The sequence below is a fragment of the Labrus bergylta genome, chromosome 21 (assembly GCF_963930695.1).
Source record: "Labrus bergylta chromosome 21, fLabBer1.1, whole genome shotgun sequence".
NCBI classification, from domain to species: domain Eukaryota; kingdom Metazoa; phylum Chordata; class Actinopteri; order Labriformes; family Labridae; genus Labrus; species Labrus bergylta.
The window spans coordinates 19,156,696-19,172,468 of NC_089215.1; the positions used below are offsets into that span (position 1 = coordinate 19,156,696).

Genomic DNA, 15,773 nt, shown 5'->3' on the forward strand with positions numbered 1-15,773 from the left:
CGATGTCCCTTTGCCGTCCTATTAATAAAAAGGTTTACGTAAAAATAGGCACTTTTACGTTTCACCCATAAACTTTTCGCGCATGCGTGCTCTGGTGAAACATGGGCACGATGGCTGCGGACAGTGCCTTGCTCCTGTCTCTGGTGGAAGAATATGTCTCGGGACTACAGGACAGCAAGGCCAAAGATACTGCAACAGGTAAATAAGACTTTGTGTTTTTCTTGACACTTTTTCAGAGTAGTTCGTTGCAAAGAAAACATCGTAGTGGCTGCTGAGCTGCCGCTTCAAAGGATGCGCAACACAGCATGATGGTGAGCGAGCTAACTTAGCGCCACAACATCCTGTGTGGTGTTACAACCTCATTATAAGATGCGGATACGCTTTGTGACAATAGTCTGCTCATATTTTCACAAGAGCACCACACATTTAATGCATCCCAAGTGTTTTACGGTACTGTCATGTAGACTATTAAAGTGAATATTGATGCAGTGTGGTGTCCCTGCATGCAGCTTGCTAGCTGCTGTATTTGTTTCCGAGTAGCATCCTGTCACTGAACTCTGGACCTTTGAACTCCGCCGCCCCTGCTAGTTAATCTGTAGTTAACTACTAGATAGAGTTAAGTTTTGATCATGAGTTGTAACTTGTCAGAGATTGTATTTACAATTCACTAAACTCAGTTTTCTGTTCAGGTGTAAGAGATGGACTCTTCACAGTCCTGCAGCTGGTTGAAGCTCTGGGGTAAGATATCAACACTCTGCTATATACTCAGCAATAACATTAACAAAACTAAATATTAAAGATGCATTTCTCTCTCACTCTAAGTGAGTAGGCTTTTCTTTTAGCCAGTGTCACTCAGGTCAAATATTTTGAAAATGTCTACTTTCTTTTTTTTTTTTTTTGCTGACCTCTATTAATGGCACCCATTAATGTGAGCAAGTCTTAAATAAAAAGTTGATAAGGATTGTCATGTCTTTTCCTGTTGTAGCCTGAGTCTGACCAGCTCTCAGCCTCACACACGGGCCAGAGGCGTCCAGCTTCTCTCCGAAGTTCTACATGAGTGCCATGGAAATCTAACTGAGGGAGAAGGTACACTTTGTCTTTGTCCGTTTTTAAGAGATTGACAGATTTTCAATGCCATAAATATTACTTCCCTGACTATGGTTATAAAACCCTATATCTGTCTAATAATAGGAAGAACTAAGGACATTAAGAAAGGATGGTGTTCACATGTAGTATATACATGAGTTATGTTTTGTCAACATGTCTTTGTGTCTCTGCTCTCCACAGTGGAAGTTCTCCTTGCCTTCTATGAAAACCGTCTAAAGGACCATTACGTCATCACACCCCCTGTTTTACAGGGGCTCAGAGCACTGGTTAGTGTTTATGTCTGTTATCTATGTTTTAGTGCCAACATCAGAAAGTTCCTTGATGAAATTGGCAAATGGCAAAGTGTCACGGTAGTTTGTGTTTGGCAGGTTTGGGAATCATTTTGAAAAAGTTCCAAACATGATTGCAATGGCACTAATGATCATTGTGTGTTTGTTTGTTTGTTATTTTTAGACAAAATGTACAGCGTTGCCTCCTGGATCAGCGGTGTCAATGCTGAGGTCTTTGTTCCAGGATGTTCATGTCCAGGTAATGATCGACTTTTTAGGATTCAGTGCAAAGTGTTAAAGTTGAACCTTAAGAGTCACATTATGTAAAATACATTTTTCTATGTTTTTCGAACACTAATATTTGTCACTAGTCTGTCAACAAACCCCCCCAACTATGAGAAAAGTCTGTCCTCTCCGTCTTTTGCCTGATCCACCTTTTAGAAAACGTGCTCAAACAGGCCGTTTGGAGATTTAGTAACCCCTCGCCCAGGTGGGTGACACTCCCACAGCTAGGTGTTTGTTCTGTCCTCTGAGTCTACCTTCTCCTCGGAAACAATAGGGCATGGTACAAGTTAGCCCAAACCACCCAGAGCCTTCTAGAGGAGCGCGTTCGAACACTTGTATTGTGTTGTATTTAAAGCTAAAAAACAAAACAGCCTGTTCTGAGTGAATCTGAAATAGAGGGGTTCATAGGCATGATCAAATACAGGATCGGAGTGGATTTGTAGCAAAAAACTTCATGAACATATTTTAGGGACCTCTGAGACCTGTTTAAACTTCTGTAAAGGGAGTGAAATATGTGACCTTTAATGTACTTCTTAGAAAGTATGTTATTGTCAGATGAACATGCAGCTTATGTGTAGCACTTGAAAGTGCTGTTTACTTTTTCTGTAGCTAGAAAGACAACCAATCAGCTGAAAGAAAAGTAGTTTTTGTACAGGATTGCTTAATATTCATCTGCTGTAATTGGCCAGAGGTTAAAATGCACATCAGTAGACCAGCAGTGCATCATTAACTGACATACTGTCTCATGAATTCTTGTATATGAACACACACAGGCATTCTTGTTCTTGTTTTCTTCATGATATAGAAATATGTTCCCTTTTATAAAATATGCTTAGCTGGTAAACTTGACTTATCTTAATCTTTCTCAAACGTTCCCATTGTGGGTAAAAAGCTGACTCAGCCTGTTTGTTTTCTTCCAGTCTTTGATGCTGTCAGAGAGAGCGTGCGTTTACAACATGCTCATCAACCTCATGGAGAGCAGAGAGGCCGGTAAGACATAGCAGAATGAAGATAGAGAGTGAGTTTTGGATGCTGAAATCTCAGCAGTCGGCTGACTAATCACAGAGGTCTTCTGGCTGTGTAGTATCATCTGAGCTGTCACACCTTCTGCTTTGTTTGAGAGGGAGGAATGATTTTACACAGACAAACTGAAGGATGCAAATAGAGAAGTGACAATGAAGTGTTTGTGTGACCACTACCCTGTCTCTCCATTTGAGGGTGTTAAACAATGGTCCCTTTTATGTACAAAGATTTAAATGGAAATGAAGGCTCTATGCAACTGATAAATCCCCTTCAGACAAATATTTGCTTGCTGCTTGTGATAGATTTTTTTTTTGTCCGTTTTTATGCAAAAAAATAATTTCCTTTTCAGTCAGGCTTCATTGAGATATAAGGGGAAGAAGTTCCAATGATTGTGGTGTCATATTTTCTCAAAATAATGAGCAAAGTCGATTACTAGAGCTAGAAACCAATCCTTGTGTTTCTGTTTGATGTGTAATCAGAACTGAAAGGTTTGGGTGCAGACTTTGTGTTTGGCTTCGTCCAATCAATGGACGGAGAGAGAGATCCTCGCAATCTCCTATTGGCCTTCCAGGTGGCCAACAACATCATCCATCGAGGTTATGATCTAGGTGAGAATACACACGGGTGCACACACACACAGACGCACATACAGCATCTTTCTCTTTGTTGTCTCCTCCTCTTCTTAGAACTCTGTCATTAATTATTACACAGTTCAACATGCGTCTGTTTGTCCTCCCTGATTTCATTTCCTGTCTGTCGCCCCAGGTAAATTCGCAGAGGAGCTGTTTGAGGTGACGTCCTGCTATTTCCCCATCGACTTCAGCCCTGTGAGTCCCTGTTTACTCAGCTGCTTGTGTCTGAGAACTGACGAAAGCACTGAGGGCAGCAGACAGAAATGTCATCACTGACTTCCTGTGACCTCGATACAACAATAACACAGAGTCTGTCTCTTTGTCTGCATGTGCACATTTCCCATGATGCACATGACGGGATCACGGCTCTGTGATTGTTTGTCTGCTCTCTGGAACAAAGCAGACACCAAATGCTACCAATATAACGTGCGATATGATTACTTCCATTTATATGACATAATGACCAATCATGTCCTCACTAGACAACATATCCAAAGACATCACAGACACTAGGTTTGTAATTTAAAGTGTCATCCTGTTCTATAGTAAAGCTTCTCTCTTATATATCATGTCCAACAATAAAACAGGATGACATGACACTTTAAGAGCAGAAATACATTCATTGCCAGTTTCCACATAGTCCGTGCACGCCACAGTCTGTCAGCGGCGTTCGCTGCCACTCTAGTCAACGCTCCTGTTTCCACAGGAAGCGCCGCAGCCCGTCTCCAGAGCGTGCCAGCAGCAACACTCCACCACGCTTTGCTTTGTTTTAAATACGCTGCGAGTCTATTTTTTGACGGAGTAAGCTGCACGCACGTGTCAAGCTGAACAAAATAGAACAACATCATCACAGCATCCGGTCAATTTCAAAATAAAACACAATGTACAGACTGCTGATCGTATTTTCCATCAGTTTATCAAATTTAGGTCAGAACAGGCTCCAAACGAACAATACATCATCCTCCAGAAAGACAAAAGCAACATGTTGTTTGCATGTTTTTTCTCTTGATTCCCGCGTGATCTTCTAGTTCACCTGTGATGTGTGTACAGCTGATCATGGCTGTGCTCCCTCTCCAGAAACAGATCCAGTGGGGCAGGGCACTCGCTGTCCGACACAAACTGTGGCACTGACAGACCGCAGCTCACATAGACTGTGTGGAAATTGGCAATCGGGCTTCCTCTTATGAAATGTGTCTGACTGTATTTCTGCACTCTGGAGGTTTTTGAGTGTCTGCTGCAGAGAAGCTATCAGAGAGTTGAAGTCTTGACTCATAATATGATGGAAAAGAACATTTTAGAAAATGTAAATCATCAAGTCGGCATTAGAGAGACAGCTCTGTAACATACAGAAATGTTTTGGTTGTTATTATCAATCAATACTTCGGTTTCACCTGTCAAAATGTGTAAGTGCTTGCAGGATTTCTATCCATTTCCAAAACCTGACTGTCTATTCCAACCTCACTTTTTAATTTCCCCATTTTCACCCACATCAGCCTCCCAATGACCCCCACGGCATCACCAAAGAGGAGCTCATCCAGACTCTGAGGGACGTCCTCACCGGGACACCAAAATTTGCTGAGGTAGGACGATCAGTTTACGTTGACATTTTGCTTTTTTTTTTTTAAGGGTTAGATGGAGATCTCGTAACCTATGACACCATTTTGCCTAAATAGAATTCATGTTCTGTTTGTTTCTCTCCTGTTTAAGTTTCTGTTACCTCTCATCATTGAGAAACTGGATTCAGATGTTCTGAGTGCGAAGCTGGACTCACTGCAGACTCTGGTGAGAAAGATCAACTTTTTCCATATCTGTATATTTCCTCTGATGTTTAAATATTTGATTCCAAAGTTCTTCCTGTTGCAAGAGGTTTGTAAATGTGAGTGATATAAATCTGTTGTTATTAAGTAACTCAGTCACTTATTAAAACTACTGTGCTGCTGCTGTGAGGCCCGGAGCAGAGGTGTGTTACGGACAACTCGTGAAGGTGACGCAGGGTCTTGTGTGTTTTTCAGACTGCCTGTGTGTCACGATATGAACATAAGGACCTGGCAGAATTCCTGGAGGGTCTGTGGGCGTCTCTACGCAGAGAGGTAAAATGTCAATGACTCTTTGTAGAAAGCATTGAGCATCACTAAGTTTGTTTGAGTTGAGTCTTTTACTTTGCTGCTTTGAAAAAAACAACAACTTGAGAACTGTTAGCTTGTGTTTTTCTGATTGTAGACACATTATTTGAACTCCAGACTTCTGAAAGTACGAGTCATAACTTTCTATCAATAGAACTGATGGATATCAAAAGTGAGAATGTTTGGGGGAGTGTGCAGAGGCTGTAGATAGATAGATAGATAGATAGATAGATAGATAGATAGATACTTTATTGATCCCGAGGGAAATTCAAAGCATCCAGTAGCAGGCTACAAAAGACATGAAACACGACATTAAACATTTGTTACAAATAAACAAACAACCGCTGTCCCCCACTCCCATACATATACAGTAAAAAAAAAAAAAAGCTCAAGAATAAATCTTTTTTTTTTTAAATTGAGAATGATATTGAAGAATCTAAAGGAAATGACACTCAGCTAAGTTCTTTGAGCGGCGGAAGGAACACAAACAGTTTTTCAAACTTGGAAAGGCAAAAAAGCAAAGTGAAGTCTGGACTGATGCGGATATGAATCAGTGTTTTCTTTTGTTCTCCTCATAAAAGAGAACAAATCCTCATGCTCTGATGTCCCCAAGGCGCTGAAAACCTTTTGCATTTAACCTTTTTAAATGCAAAATAAATCATAGAATGACTTTAAAAGACTTTTTGTTGAACTATTCAGATCAGATGAAATAGTAAATAGTAAATGAACAATCCAATAATGTAATGACAATGTTCCTCTCTTGTTTCTGTTTTCATCGAAGGTGTTTCAGACGTCTAGTGAGAAGATCGAGGCTGCCGGCCTCGCCGCGTTAACCGCGATCACTTCCTGTCTGTCTCGCTCAGTCCTCACCTCCGACTCTGAAGACTCGCTCTGCACCTTCCTGGAACTCGTTCTTAAAGGTGAATAGCCATCAAATCCAGCAGATGTGCACATGCATGCTGAAAAACGGACAAATGACTGCACATAAACACGAGGAGTTTATTAACAAATGCACATACTGAAGGAAAAATTAAGACCAGAGAAATACTGGTAAACCACATCCAGAGGGTGTTTTTAGTTCACCTGAAATTGGATAACAGAAAACAGTAAAAAATAAAAATAAAAAAAACTTTTTGAATATCTATCTTAGTTTTTTGTTGATGTAACTGTTGTGATAATGTCTTAGCTGTGGTAATGGGCGGGTTTACTACAGAAGTAGAGCTGATAGGCCTGAGATTAGGCCTCAGTGACGGTTGACGTCTTTATTTCTGAACTGCTTGTACAGATCATGTGATGCTATAAGTCCCACATGAAAGTGAAATTAACTCCACTCAACCAAGGACAATAAAGAAACCCACCTGACAACACAAAGAACTTAAACTACATCATAAAATGCTTTTAACGCTGTGGAACAATGTGTGTATCCTGCTCGGTACAATGTTAAAACAACAAGTGTATTTAAAAAGTGTGATGTCATTCCAGACTGCAAACATCACCTGTGTGAGCCAGACCTGAAACTGGTGTGGCCAAGCGCTAAGCTCCTGCAGGCCGCCTGCAGCGCCTCCAACAGGGCGAGCCACATCATTACAGCTGCTGTCATGCCGTCTCTACTTGAGCAGTACAACAGCAGAACAGAGGTAAATAAACTGTATGTGTTCATTTTAAGAAGTTTTGATGAGGTTGAAGTTTGATGAATGTTGTCTCTTAACATCTGGATCAAATTCCTGAGGTCATTCACTTTGAGTTTTTGAATTTACATGTTTCTAAAAATCTGTGGAAAACGTGTCTGTTTGTCTTTGTGAAGTGCTCTCACAGACGCACTCTACTGGAGGTTGTGCAGCGATTCATCCAGTCGGTAAAAGGCAGCCAGTCCAGAGAGAAAGGCAAGTGCTGTTTGAGTCTGTCATCGTATTCACTCAGTGAGGTCACAACCTTGTTTACAGCTGTGTCTTGTACCAAATGAACAGCAATAAAAATCATCTTCAGATTGCACTACACATGAGTTATGATTTTTCTGCGTTTGAAATAATCACATCCACACAATAACATCTGCCATGGTAATGAAATACAGATATTTAAACTGTTTGGGTTCCATAGCTCATCTGATTCCTGTCATTGCGTTGCTTGTACCAGAGACACATGTTTGAATTTAATCAAGTTCAAACTCTGTCATTGACGATAATCAAAAGCTTAATGAAACTTCACTTGATCTTACATCATGAGTTTTTAGTGTCTTTGTGTGTTTGTACTCTGACAGTGTTCTAAGGAACTTTCTTTCTGCTCTTTCTTAAACATGATGAAACACTATAAAGCCTTGGAGCTCATGGCACAATTTGCTTTACTCAAGTGTTGAACCAGGCTGCATGGCGGTGCAGTGGTTAGCGCTGTTGTGTCATAGCGAGGAGGTTCCTAGTTTGAATCCCCTTCAGACAGGAGCCTCTCTGTGTGGAGTTAGCATATTCCCCCCTGTGCATGTGTGTTTCTCTCCAGGTACTCCATCTTCCTCCCACAGTCCAGTTTACATGCTGCTTTATTTAATTGGTGACTGGCAACGCAATGACAGGAATGAGCTAAAAAGTATAAAATATCTGCATTTGATTACCATGGCAGATGTTATTGTGTGGATATAATTACGTCAAACAAAGAAGAATCACAACTCATCTGTAGCTGTATGTGTGTGTGTGGCTGGTTGTCTGTCTCTACATGTCAGCCCTGTGATTGGCTGGCGGACAGTACAGGTTGTAGCCCGCCTCTTGTTCAATGACAGCTGGGATTGGCTCCTGCCACCGGCGACCCCGTAAGGGAAAAGCATTATAGATAATAAATGGATGGAAGTTTAAAACCACACCAGATTCTTTACTTGTCTTTTTTCTGTGTTTCCTCCACACCAGAAGAGAGTGTGTTCGTAGCCTTCCGTCCGTCTCTGTGCAGCATGGTGTTTTCAGCTCTGACAGAGAGTAATTCCAGTCTGCAGATCACAGCCACCTCAGTGCTCACCTCACTAGCACAACAAACAGGTGAGCTTCAATCAGCTCTCTAAGCTCACAGTAGAGTGGTTCCATCAGAAGGGTTTCAAATATTACTAATCTACGGTCTCTCTCAGGTTTGCTGTTGGACTCCGATGTAGAGCTCGCTGTAGATCACCTGACCAGACTGCTTCTGATGGAGGAGGAGGAAAGAGTCAGGTCAGTTTCCACCTGTCTGTCTGTCATTGACGCCATCAAATGAAGGGTCAGGGTCTTGTGTTGCAGTGTAACAGTCATTTTGTCTCCTTGTCTTCAGTCTTGCTGTGGTGGAGTGTGCCGGAGCCTTAGCAGAGCTTCACCCTGCAGCATTTATCACCAAACTGATCCCAAGACTGAAGAAGGAGATGTTCTCTGGTAAGTCATAGGCCTTCACACTCACTTGTTTTATCACTCTGGAAAATAACTTGTAATATATTTCTTCAATTTAGAATTAAACATAACATCAGGGGATGTCATGAAAATACCTCACAAACCTTTTTCCTCTCCTTCACTTCAGATCCAATGGATCAAGACAACAACAGAGTATCTTCTGAGCAGAAGTCCCATCATGCAGTGCGCCAGCGGTGTTTGTCCGCCCTAGCTGCAGTGTCCACTCAACCCAGTGTGGTCCAGGAGAGCACACCAGTCCTCATGGAGGTCCTCAGCTCAGCACACGCAGGTAATCTGTCCAGAGAGATCCTTTTCTGGATTCTGGTGAAGACTATTTTTTTATGAAGTCCCCATAAAACTGAACTTGGAGAGTATCTAACTGCCCTGTCATGATGTATTTCCCAGGATATAACCAATCACATGATAGAAGGCGGGACTTAATGTTGGGAGGAATGTGATTGGATTGTTAGCTTCGACAAATAGAAATATGGAACTCCCCTGAGTGCAGGACGAGTCATCAGACATTAGAAATGTTTTACAGGACGAGAATTTCCAATTATTTAGATGTGAAGACTCTCAGGTAATGGCAGATAAAGAACATTTAACGCTGGATTAAACCCAGGAAAAACTGTTTTTCTTTACATTGGGACTTTAAATATTTGGTGGAAGTCAACAGACTTTCATCTTTATTGATCATTGAACATTTGTTCATAAATTGCCTTGAAACATCAATCACAATCTCAACATATTTTGGCAGAATAATTTGTTTAATAACATTTAAAGCAAAAGTCTGGGAAGACCAAAATAAGAACAGAAGTCTAGATTATCTCTGTGTCATCTGTTGCTGCACTTTGATAGCATAGTTCAATCGTACATCAGAGCATAAAACTCCAGAAGAATGACAATGCTATGTCCTTTGATTTTCCAGGAAGTGTTGCTTTCTCGATAGAGGAGGTGGTGTTGGCGTGTCGCAGCTTGCAGAGGGTAGCAGAGCAGGTGAAGGACACTGAGGAGACGGGACGATGCTTCCATGACATCATCATCCCGCGCCTGCTGTCTCTGGCACTCCAGGCAGCACTGCAGGGTGAGGAGCCGCTTTATTTCATTTATACAATCTCTTCTTTCTCATCAAGTAACTTCTACTTAAAGTTCAAACTACAGAGTGTCTTATTTTGAAATCCTCTGCTCTCAGTGTAATACTTACATTAGGAATAAACATGTATTAAGCCCATGACTCATAATAACTCAATTTGTATGCCTGCTTCATCACATTAATCTCACTTTCTAACTATGAAAGGAATATCATTTCATCTAAAATTCTGATATTCTGTCCGTTCTTGTAGGTGACACGTCATCTGGTCATCTTAGTCCTCTTCTTCAGGAGTCCGTCCTGTCTGCCATGGTCTCTGTCATCAGTACTTCCTGCTCCAGGCTGCAGCCCATGTCAGTACAAATCTTTCACCTCTTAGTTTTTCTCTCTTTTCTTCCTTGAACACTTCAACCAGGAAGTGAACTTTGGAGAAAATCTGAAAATAGTTTTAGCAGTTAGAGTCAGCTGAAATATTTCAAGGTTTAAATAAATTGGAGAAAAAAAACGGAGAGAAAGGGGTTAATGTTGAAGTTATCAGTTTCCTTTTTCTTCTAGACTAAGTTTTATTTCATGAATATGTATCTTGAGTCATCTTTTTATAGCTGAAGTTGAAGCACGTGTTTAACTAACTTAAGTTCAGTAAAAACGTGCTGTCACATCTTAAAGTTTTAGATAATTTCTTGAATTCATTAAAAGCATGCTGCTCGTTCCTGTCTGTCTTTCACTCTCTTTGTTTTGTCGGTCCTTTAGTTTATGCAAAGATCTGTCAGAACATTTTTCATGAGGTTTGTGTGGTTTTCCTTTTCGCTGCGTTTCCTCTCATCAGGTTGGCGGAACAGACGGCGCTGAAGGTTGTGTCTCTCTTTCTGAGTGGTGATGTTTCCTTTCTGCCCGACAACTCCTTCCCTTCAAACATCCAGCTGCTCAAGGTATCTGTGGACATGGACGTTTTTCTAAATGAGTGTCGAGATAAGACGTGCTTGTATAAATTATGCATCCTTGTACCTTGAAAAGTTATTGAAGTTGTATTTATTCTGTTTTCCTGGTAGCATGAGGGAGACTCATGGAGCCAGTCTCAGATGGTCTGTCTGCTCATGGGATGTGTGTGTTCGTTACCTCGCAGTGTGAGTCTCAGCTACAACACTTAAATGTGTAAATCTTTAAAACACGCTCTTGTTACTGGTGCTTTGTGCTAAGTGTGGTGCATGTCATCCAGGTGGAGGTGCCTCAGATGGATCAGCTGCTGTCAGAGCTGGAGGAGATGAGCTGCTCCTGCAGCCACCAGCTCTCGTACACCTCAGCTGCAAAATGCTTCGCTGGCCTGGTTAATAAGAGACCACAGGGTCAGTTTGTTTCTTAATCAGTCACATGTATGAATTCTTAATAACAGAGAGCCTCACTTTGTCATCTTAAAGCAGACGTGATTGTTCTGTTTCTCCTTCAGGCGATGATCTCGACAGTCTTATACAGAGAACGATGAAGAGAGTTTGCAATGAGCTGGACTCTGCATCTTCATCAGTATGCATTCAGGCTTTCACCCTCATGATCTGGGTAAGAGTTACACTGTTTTTAATTTGATGATTGTTTAAAGGTCACATATTCTCCTCCTTTTCAAGGAGGGACTTCTCTTGTAATTGGAGGGTTTGTCGACAGACTAGAGACACGAGTGTTAGAAAATCAATGTAAAGTGTATTTTGCTTAATATGTGACCTTTAATTATGAGCTTTATAGCTAAATAAAAATGTATACGTAGGTTTAAGAAGTTGATGATGCAGTGAAGTTGCTCTTGTCTCCAGGTTGCCAAGGCTCTACTCCTCAGATACCACCCTCTGTCTACTGCCCTCACTGACAAGGTAACAACACACACACACAATCATATTTATAACTGCACTCGAGCAACTACATGTTCATACTACAGTATATGCTTTACAGACTTTTAAAGAAATACATATATACCTTTTGAGATGAGATAATGAACAAGTAGACTTTTCAGACCATTCATTTGACTTTTTTCTTAATCTGTGTGTTTGAAGCTCTTCTCTCTGCTCGATGACGCTGACCTGGGTCCAATGGCCGCAGACGGCTTCTCTCTGCTGATGAGCGACTCTGCTGACATCCTGAGCCGCGGTTGCCACGCTGACGTCCGCATCATGTACCGCCAGCGCTTCTTCAGTGAGAACTCAGCGAAGTTGGTTCAGGGCTTCAACGCTGCACCACAAGGTATACACTTATTTTATATCATGTTGTAAAGTTTTACTTCAGGAGACAGGAATGCATTTTTCAGACTAGAGCAAGATTCCTAAACTGTGATATTTGAAAATATTAAGCTTTGAGTATCACATTCCCCCTTAACTCTGCTTAAAAAGGAATAGTTCAAAATGTATCTATGTACGAAGGTGTCCCAGCCTTTAGTCTGTTGGCCACTTACAATAACAGTCTGCTCCTCTCCTGTGGCTAATGTTGACTTCTTTACAATCTCTACTCCCTGAAGTCAAGCAGCAGAAGTTGAGTCTTGATGTGCAAATATAAAAAAGGCTATAGATGAAATAAATCTGAAGAGTAGTCTGAGCCTACATGTCACTGTTTATAACGAAGGCCGTTAATCCTCCAGACCGGACCCTAAAAAAAATACATTTGGGGGAGAATGTAGAGTTTACCCACTTCTTCTTCTTCTTCAGGCCCAACTTCACCACTGACTCGACTTCTACAGCATGTCTTTATTCTATAATTCTTCTTTTCTAGTTTTCTGACCACTCAAAACACTTTGGAAAATCCTTCATCTAGTGTCAACACTTATTTTCGCTCTTATCATTCATGGATATGGACAGAGGATCTACAGTTTTAGATTCAATCAGTTCATCTCCATGAAGTGCCGTGTATGAGAGATTAGTTAAATGTAAGTTACCATGCAATCTAGATTACTTTTAAACTTCAAATGAATACACATTATATTTAAAAAGATATGGAGAACTTCAGATGAGGAAATGAACCTCCTAATGAAGGGAAAGTTGTAGTCACTGCAGATTAAAGATTATTGTTCTGACCTCTTCTCCTTTAAACTTAAATCATTTTGTGTGTTTTGTCTCCCCCTACAGAGAAAAAGCCAAACTACCTGAAGGCTCTGTCCAACATTGTCAACAACCTCCCCAAGCAGGTTCAAATCACTGAACTCCCAGCGGTGAGTAAAGAATCAACCGCTGTGCTCACAGCAACTTCACTTCCAAATATAACTAAAAAGTCTTTTACCACGTTGTGTGAAGGATTGTTAAACGTGTTAACTGTTTTGGTGCAGCTCCTGTCTCTGATGCTGGAAGCCTTGTCGTGTCCCGACCAGGACGTGCAGCTTTCCACTCTGTCCTGTCTTGAGCCCGTTCTCGCCGACCCTCCACCCGCACTCATCCGGCAGCTGGAAGCTTTGGTGAACAGACTGCTGAACCTCACCTCCAGTCCTGCCATGGTTAGTGGATCACACCACGGAGCGTTCTCTGTACTCATGCTTCTGTTCTGATGTTAATATTTGAAGCAGTGAGGCACTAATTAAATGATGCTTCCAATATATTTTCTGATGACCCTGATGAAGGCCACAAGCCGAAACATGTGGGTCTAATAAAGTTAATAAAGTTGATCTTCATACTACGAGTGTTGCTGGACCTTTCACTCTTCATGCAGCTTGGTAGTTGGTGAAGTTGTGCTTCTCCATCATTTTATACAGTTAAAGGTCAAATTGTTTGCATCGTAGGGTGCTTAAAGCTACAGCTAACTAATCATCATCCTAAATGTTTACAGTTATATGATATGTTATACAGCATAAATATGTTAATAATCCAGTATGTATATGATGTTTGTGTCTTGCAGAACGTCAGAATCACCTCCTTACGCTGCATCCATGCTGTTTCCAGCTTCCCTGAACATGAGGTACATTATTAACAATATTCATATAATATGTTGTCTTTATTTAGATTACACTCAAGTCAAATTACTCTGGAGATAACTTGACTCAGTTTTATTCAAAGAGCAGATCATTTATTAAAGAATCTGTTCCACTTGTATTAACCTCGTCTTCATTAGAATAAATGTCATATAAATGACAATGTTTTTTGTTTTTTTTAAGGCTAATAAACCATTGAGGCAATCATTCCTATTTAAAAAAAATGTGATTATCTAAAGCTCAAGTAAGGACATTTATTTTGCCGCTTCAGGTCCTGCCGTTTCGTGCCAGAGTGCTGCGAGCTCTGGCCCGGCCTCTGGATGATAATAAGAGGCTGGTGAGGAGGGGGGCGGTTCAGGCGAGAGGAGAATGGTAAGAATCTAACATCTGTTTGAAATGAACATTTAGAGATACTTAGATTTAAATCAATCTAAAAATCAGGATCTCTCCCTTTAGTTATGGCAGGTTTTTGCTTTGTGTGTATCTCTATGATGGTGTTTATATATCAGTTAAACATAAAACCAGTTTCAGTAACTTCACTGTGATTTTTTAAGTCCGGGGTCTTTTATAACGAGGCGTCTCAATTTTTCTCAAAGGTTCCTGTTGGGAAGTCCTGGGGGAAGGTGATTCTGCCATCTCCCATCCTCCATAAACCTTTGAAGAAAACTGATGATGGAGATTCAGAGTCTGGGATCAGAGAACACAGATCAAAGCTGTGCGCTCCACTCATCAGCTCTCTCTCTCCGCTCCCCCCAGTCCTCTGTGGATCTGTCTTCATCCCTCCATCCACCTCCTCTCATCTTTCACTTTTTATTAAACCGCTTTCTTTGTAACTGACTTGATGAACGCACAAATACGAGTATACAGACGGACTGTGGAGGGAGGATTAAGTTAAAGGACTGAGACTGACAGGTTTAATATGTTACATGCCTTATTTATAATTATATAATGGGGATCTCTCTTTCTAGAGAGAATATGTCATGAGGACGTAAGGAGGCATCTAGTCATTGTTCATTTTACATCACAAACCAATGCCGGTCATAAAAGCCCAGATTATATCTTAAAGTTTTCTTCTCTGTCAGATAAACAGCTACAACACCTCCGCACACCATCACCACAAAACAACACAAACGTACAGTCATTGTAAAATGAAGGACAACATTATTAGATGTTGATATACTTAATTTGAAAAAGAAAGAAATCTTGAAAAATAAGTTTTATGTGCTCTTTCTTTGTAATTTAATTAATACAATTCAAATTCAAACAAAGTTATTATTAACCCTTTGTTAAACTATATTGATATAAAATTGGCTTCAGTTAAATGTGCTTTGAATGAAAAGAAGCTCACACTGTTGTGTTGTTATTTGGGATTATCATTTCTCTGGTGGAAACTTGAGGGAGCTCCATTTATCATATCGTGATGTCTTGAAACCCAGTGAGAACATCAGTGAAGCTCGGACAGTTTATATCTTGACGTCTGAATGAATGTGTAACTCCTGATTAATGACAGCTGGTGGGGGGGGGGGGGGGGGGTTGATTTGCATCACTCTGGTGTGCCAGCTGGGTGGGGATGTTGAGACCTGGAATGATATGACTGTGCCAAACGTCCTGTTGATTCTCACAGCGTGAACTGAAAGAAGAACTTCTACACGTCCTCCACTGACATTTCCATTTTAAGACGTTTGACATGATTGAGCGTCTCTTCTGTGTTGATGCAAATGTACGTTGAATGAAGTTATATGGATAATATGTCAACATCTATGTTCTTAATATCTGAACACACTGATGATTGATCAGAGTGCTCGGTCACTGCAGTAAGATTGACTTTAGACCTCACACCGTATGCCAAGGAAACAGACAATATTTAAAATGTCATTAAAACTTCTTTGTAATTAAACAACAATCACTTGTCTTTTTTTTT

At 40.8% G+C, this 15,773-nt stretch overlaps 1 protein-coding gene across 1 annotated transcript; it reads left to right on the forward strand.

The window, feature by feature from the left end:
• Positions 1 to 62: 62 nt before the first annotated feature.
• On the forward strand, positions 63 to 15,755 carry mms19 (MMS19 homolog, cytosolic iron-sulfur assembly component). Its single transcript, XM_020644803.3, has 31 exons — positions 63 to 198; positions 690 to 738; positions 986 to 1,086; positions 1,288 to 1,373; positions 1,561 to 1,635; positions 2,582 to 2,651; positions 3,164 to 3,292; positions 3,450 to 3,511; positions 4,810 to 4,896; positions 5,024 to 5,098; positions 5,329 to 5,406; positions 6,221 to 6,359; positions 6,922 to 7,076; positions 7,244 to 7,322; positions 8,331 to 8,456; positions 8,543 to 8,624; positions 8,722 to 8,819; positions 8,962 to 9,123; positions 9,763 to 9,918; positions 10,178 to 10,277; positions 10,751 to 10,853; positions 10,974 to 11,048; positions 11,141 to 11,267; positions 11,369 to 11,475; positions 11,721 to 11,777; positions 11,958 to 12,144; positions 13,020 to 13,102; positions 13,217 to 13,381; positions 13,780 to 13,839; positions 14,124 to 14,224; positions 14,449 to 15,755. The coding sequence occupies exons 1-31, from the start codon at positions 102 to 104 to the stop codon at positions 14,477 to 14,479; spliced, it is 3,102 nt and encodes a 1,033-aa protein (XP_020500459.2). The 5' UTR covers positions 63 to 101; the 3' UTR covers positions 14,480 to 15,755.
• Positions 15,756 to 15,773: the final 18 nt, after the last annotated feature.

Bases quoted from the DNA above. Each gene is read 5' to 3' on its own strand.
- mms19 (XM_020644803.3), top strand. From the start codon at position 102: ATGGGCACGATGGCTGCGGACAGTGCCTTGCTCCTGTCTCTGGTGGAA. The intron at 1,087-1,287 runs GTACACTTTGTC...TGCTCTCCACAG, and splicing joins AAATCTAACTGAGGGAGAAG to TGGAAGTTCTCCTTGCCTTC. The intron at 11,268-11,368 runs GTCAGTTTGTTT...TTTCTCCTTCAG, and splicing joins GGTTAATAAGAGACCACAGG to GCGATGATCTCGACAGTCTT.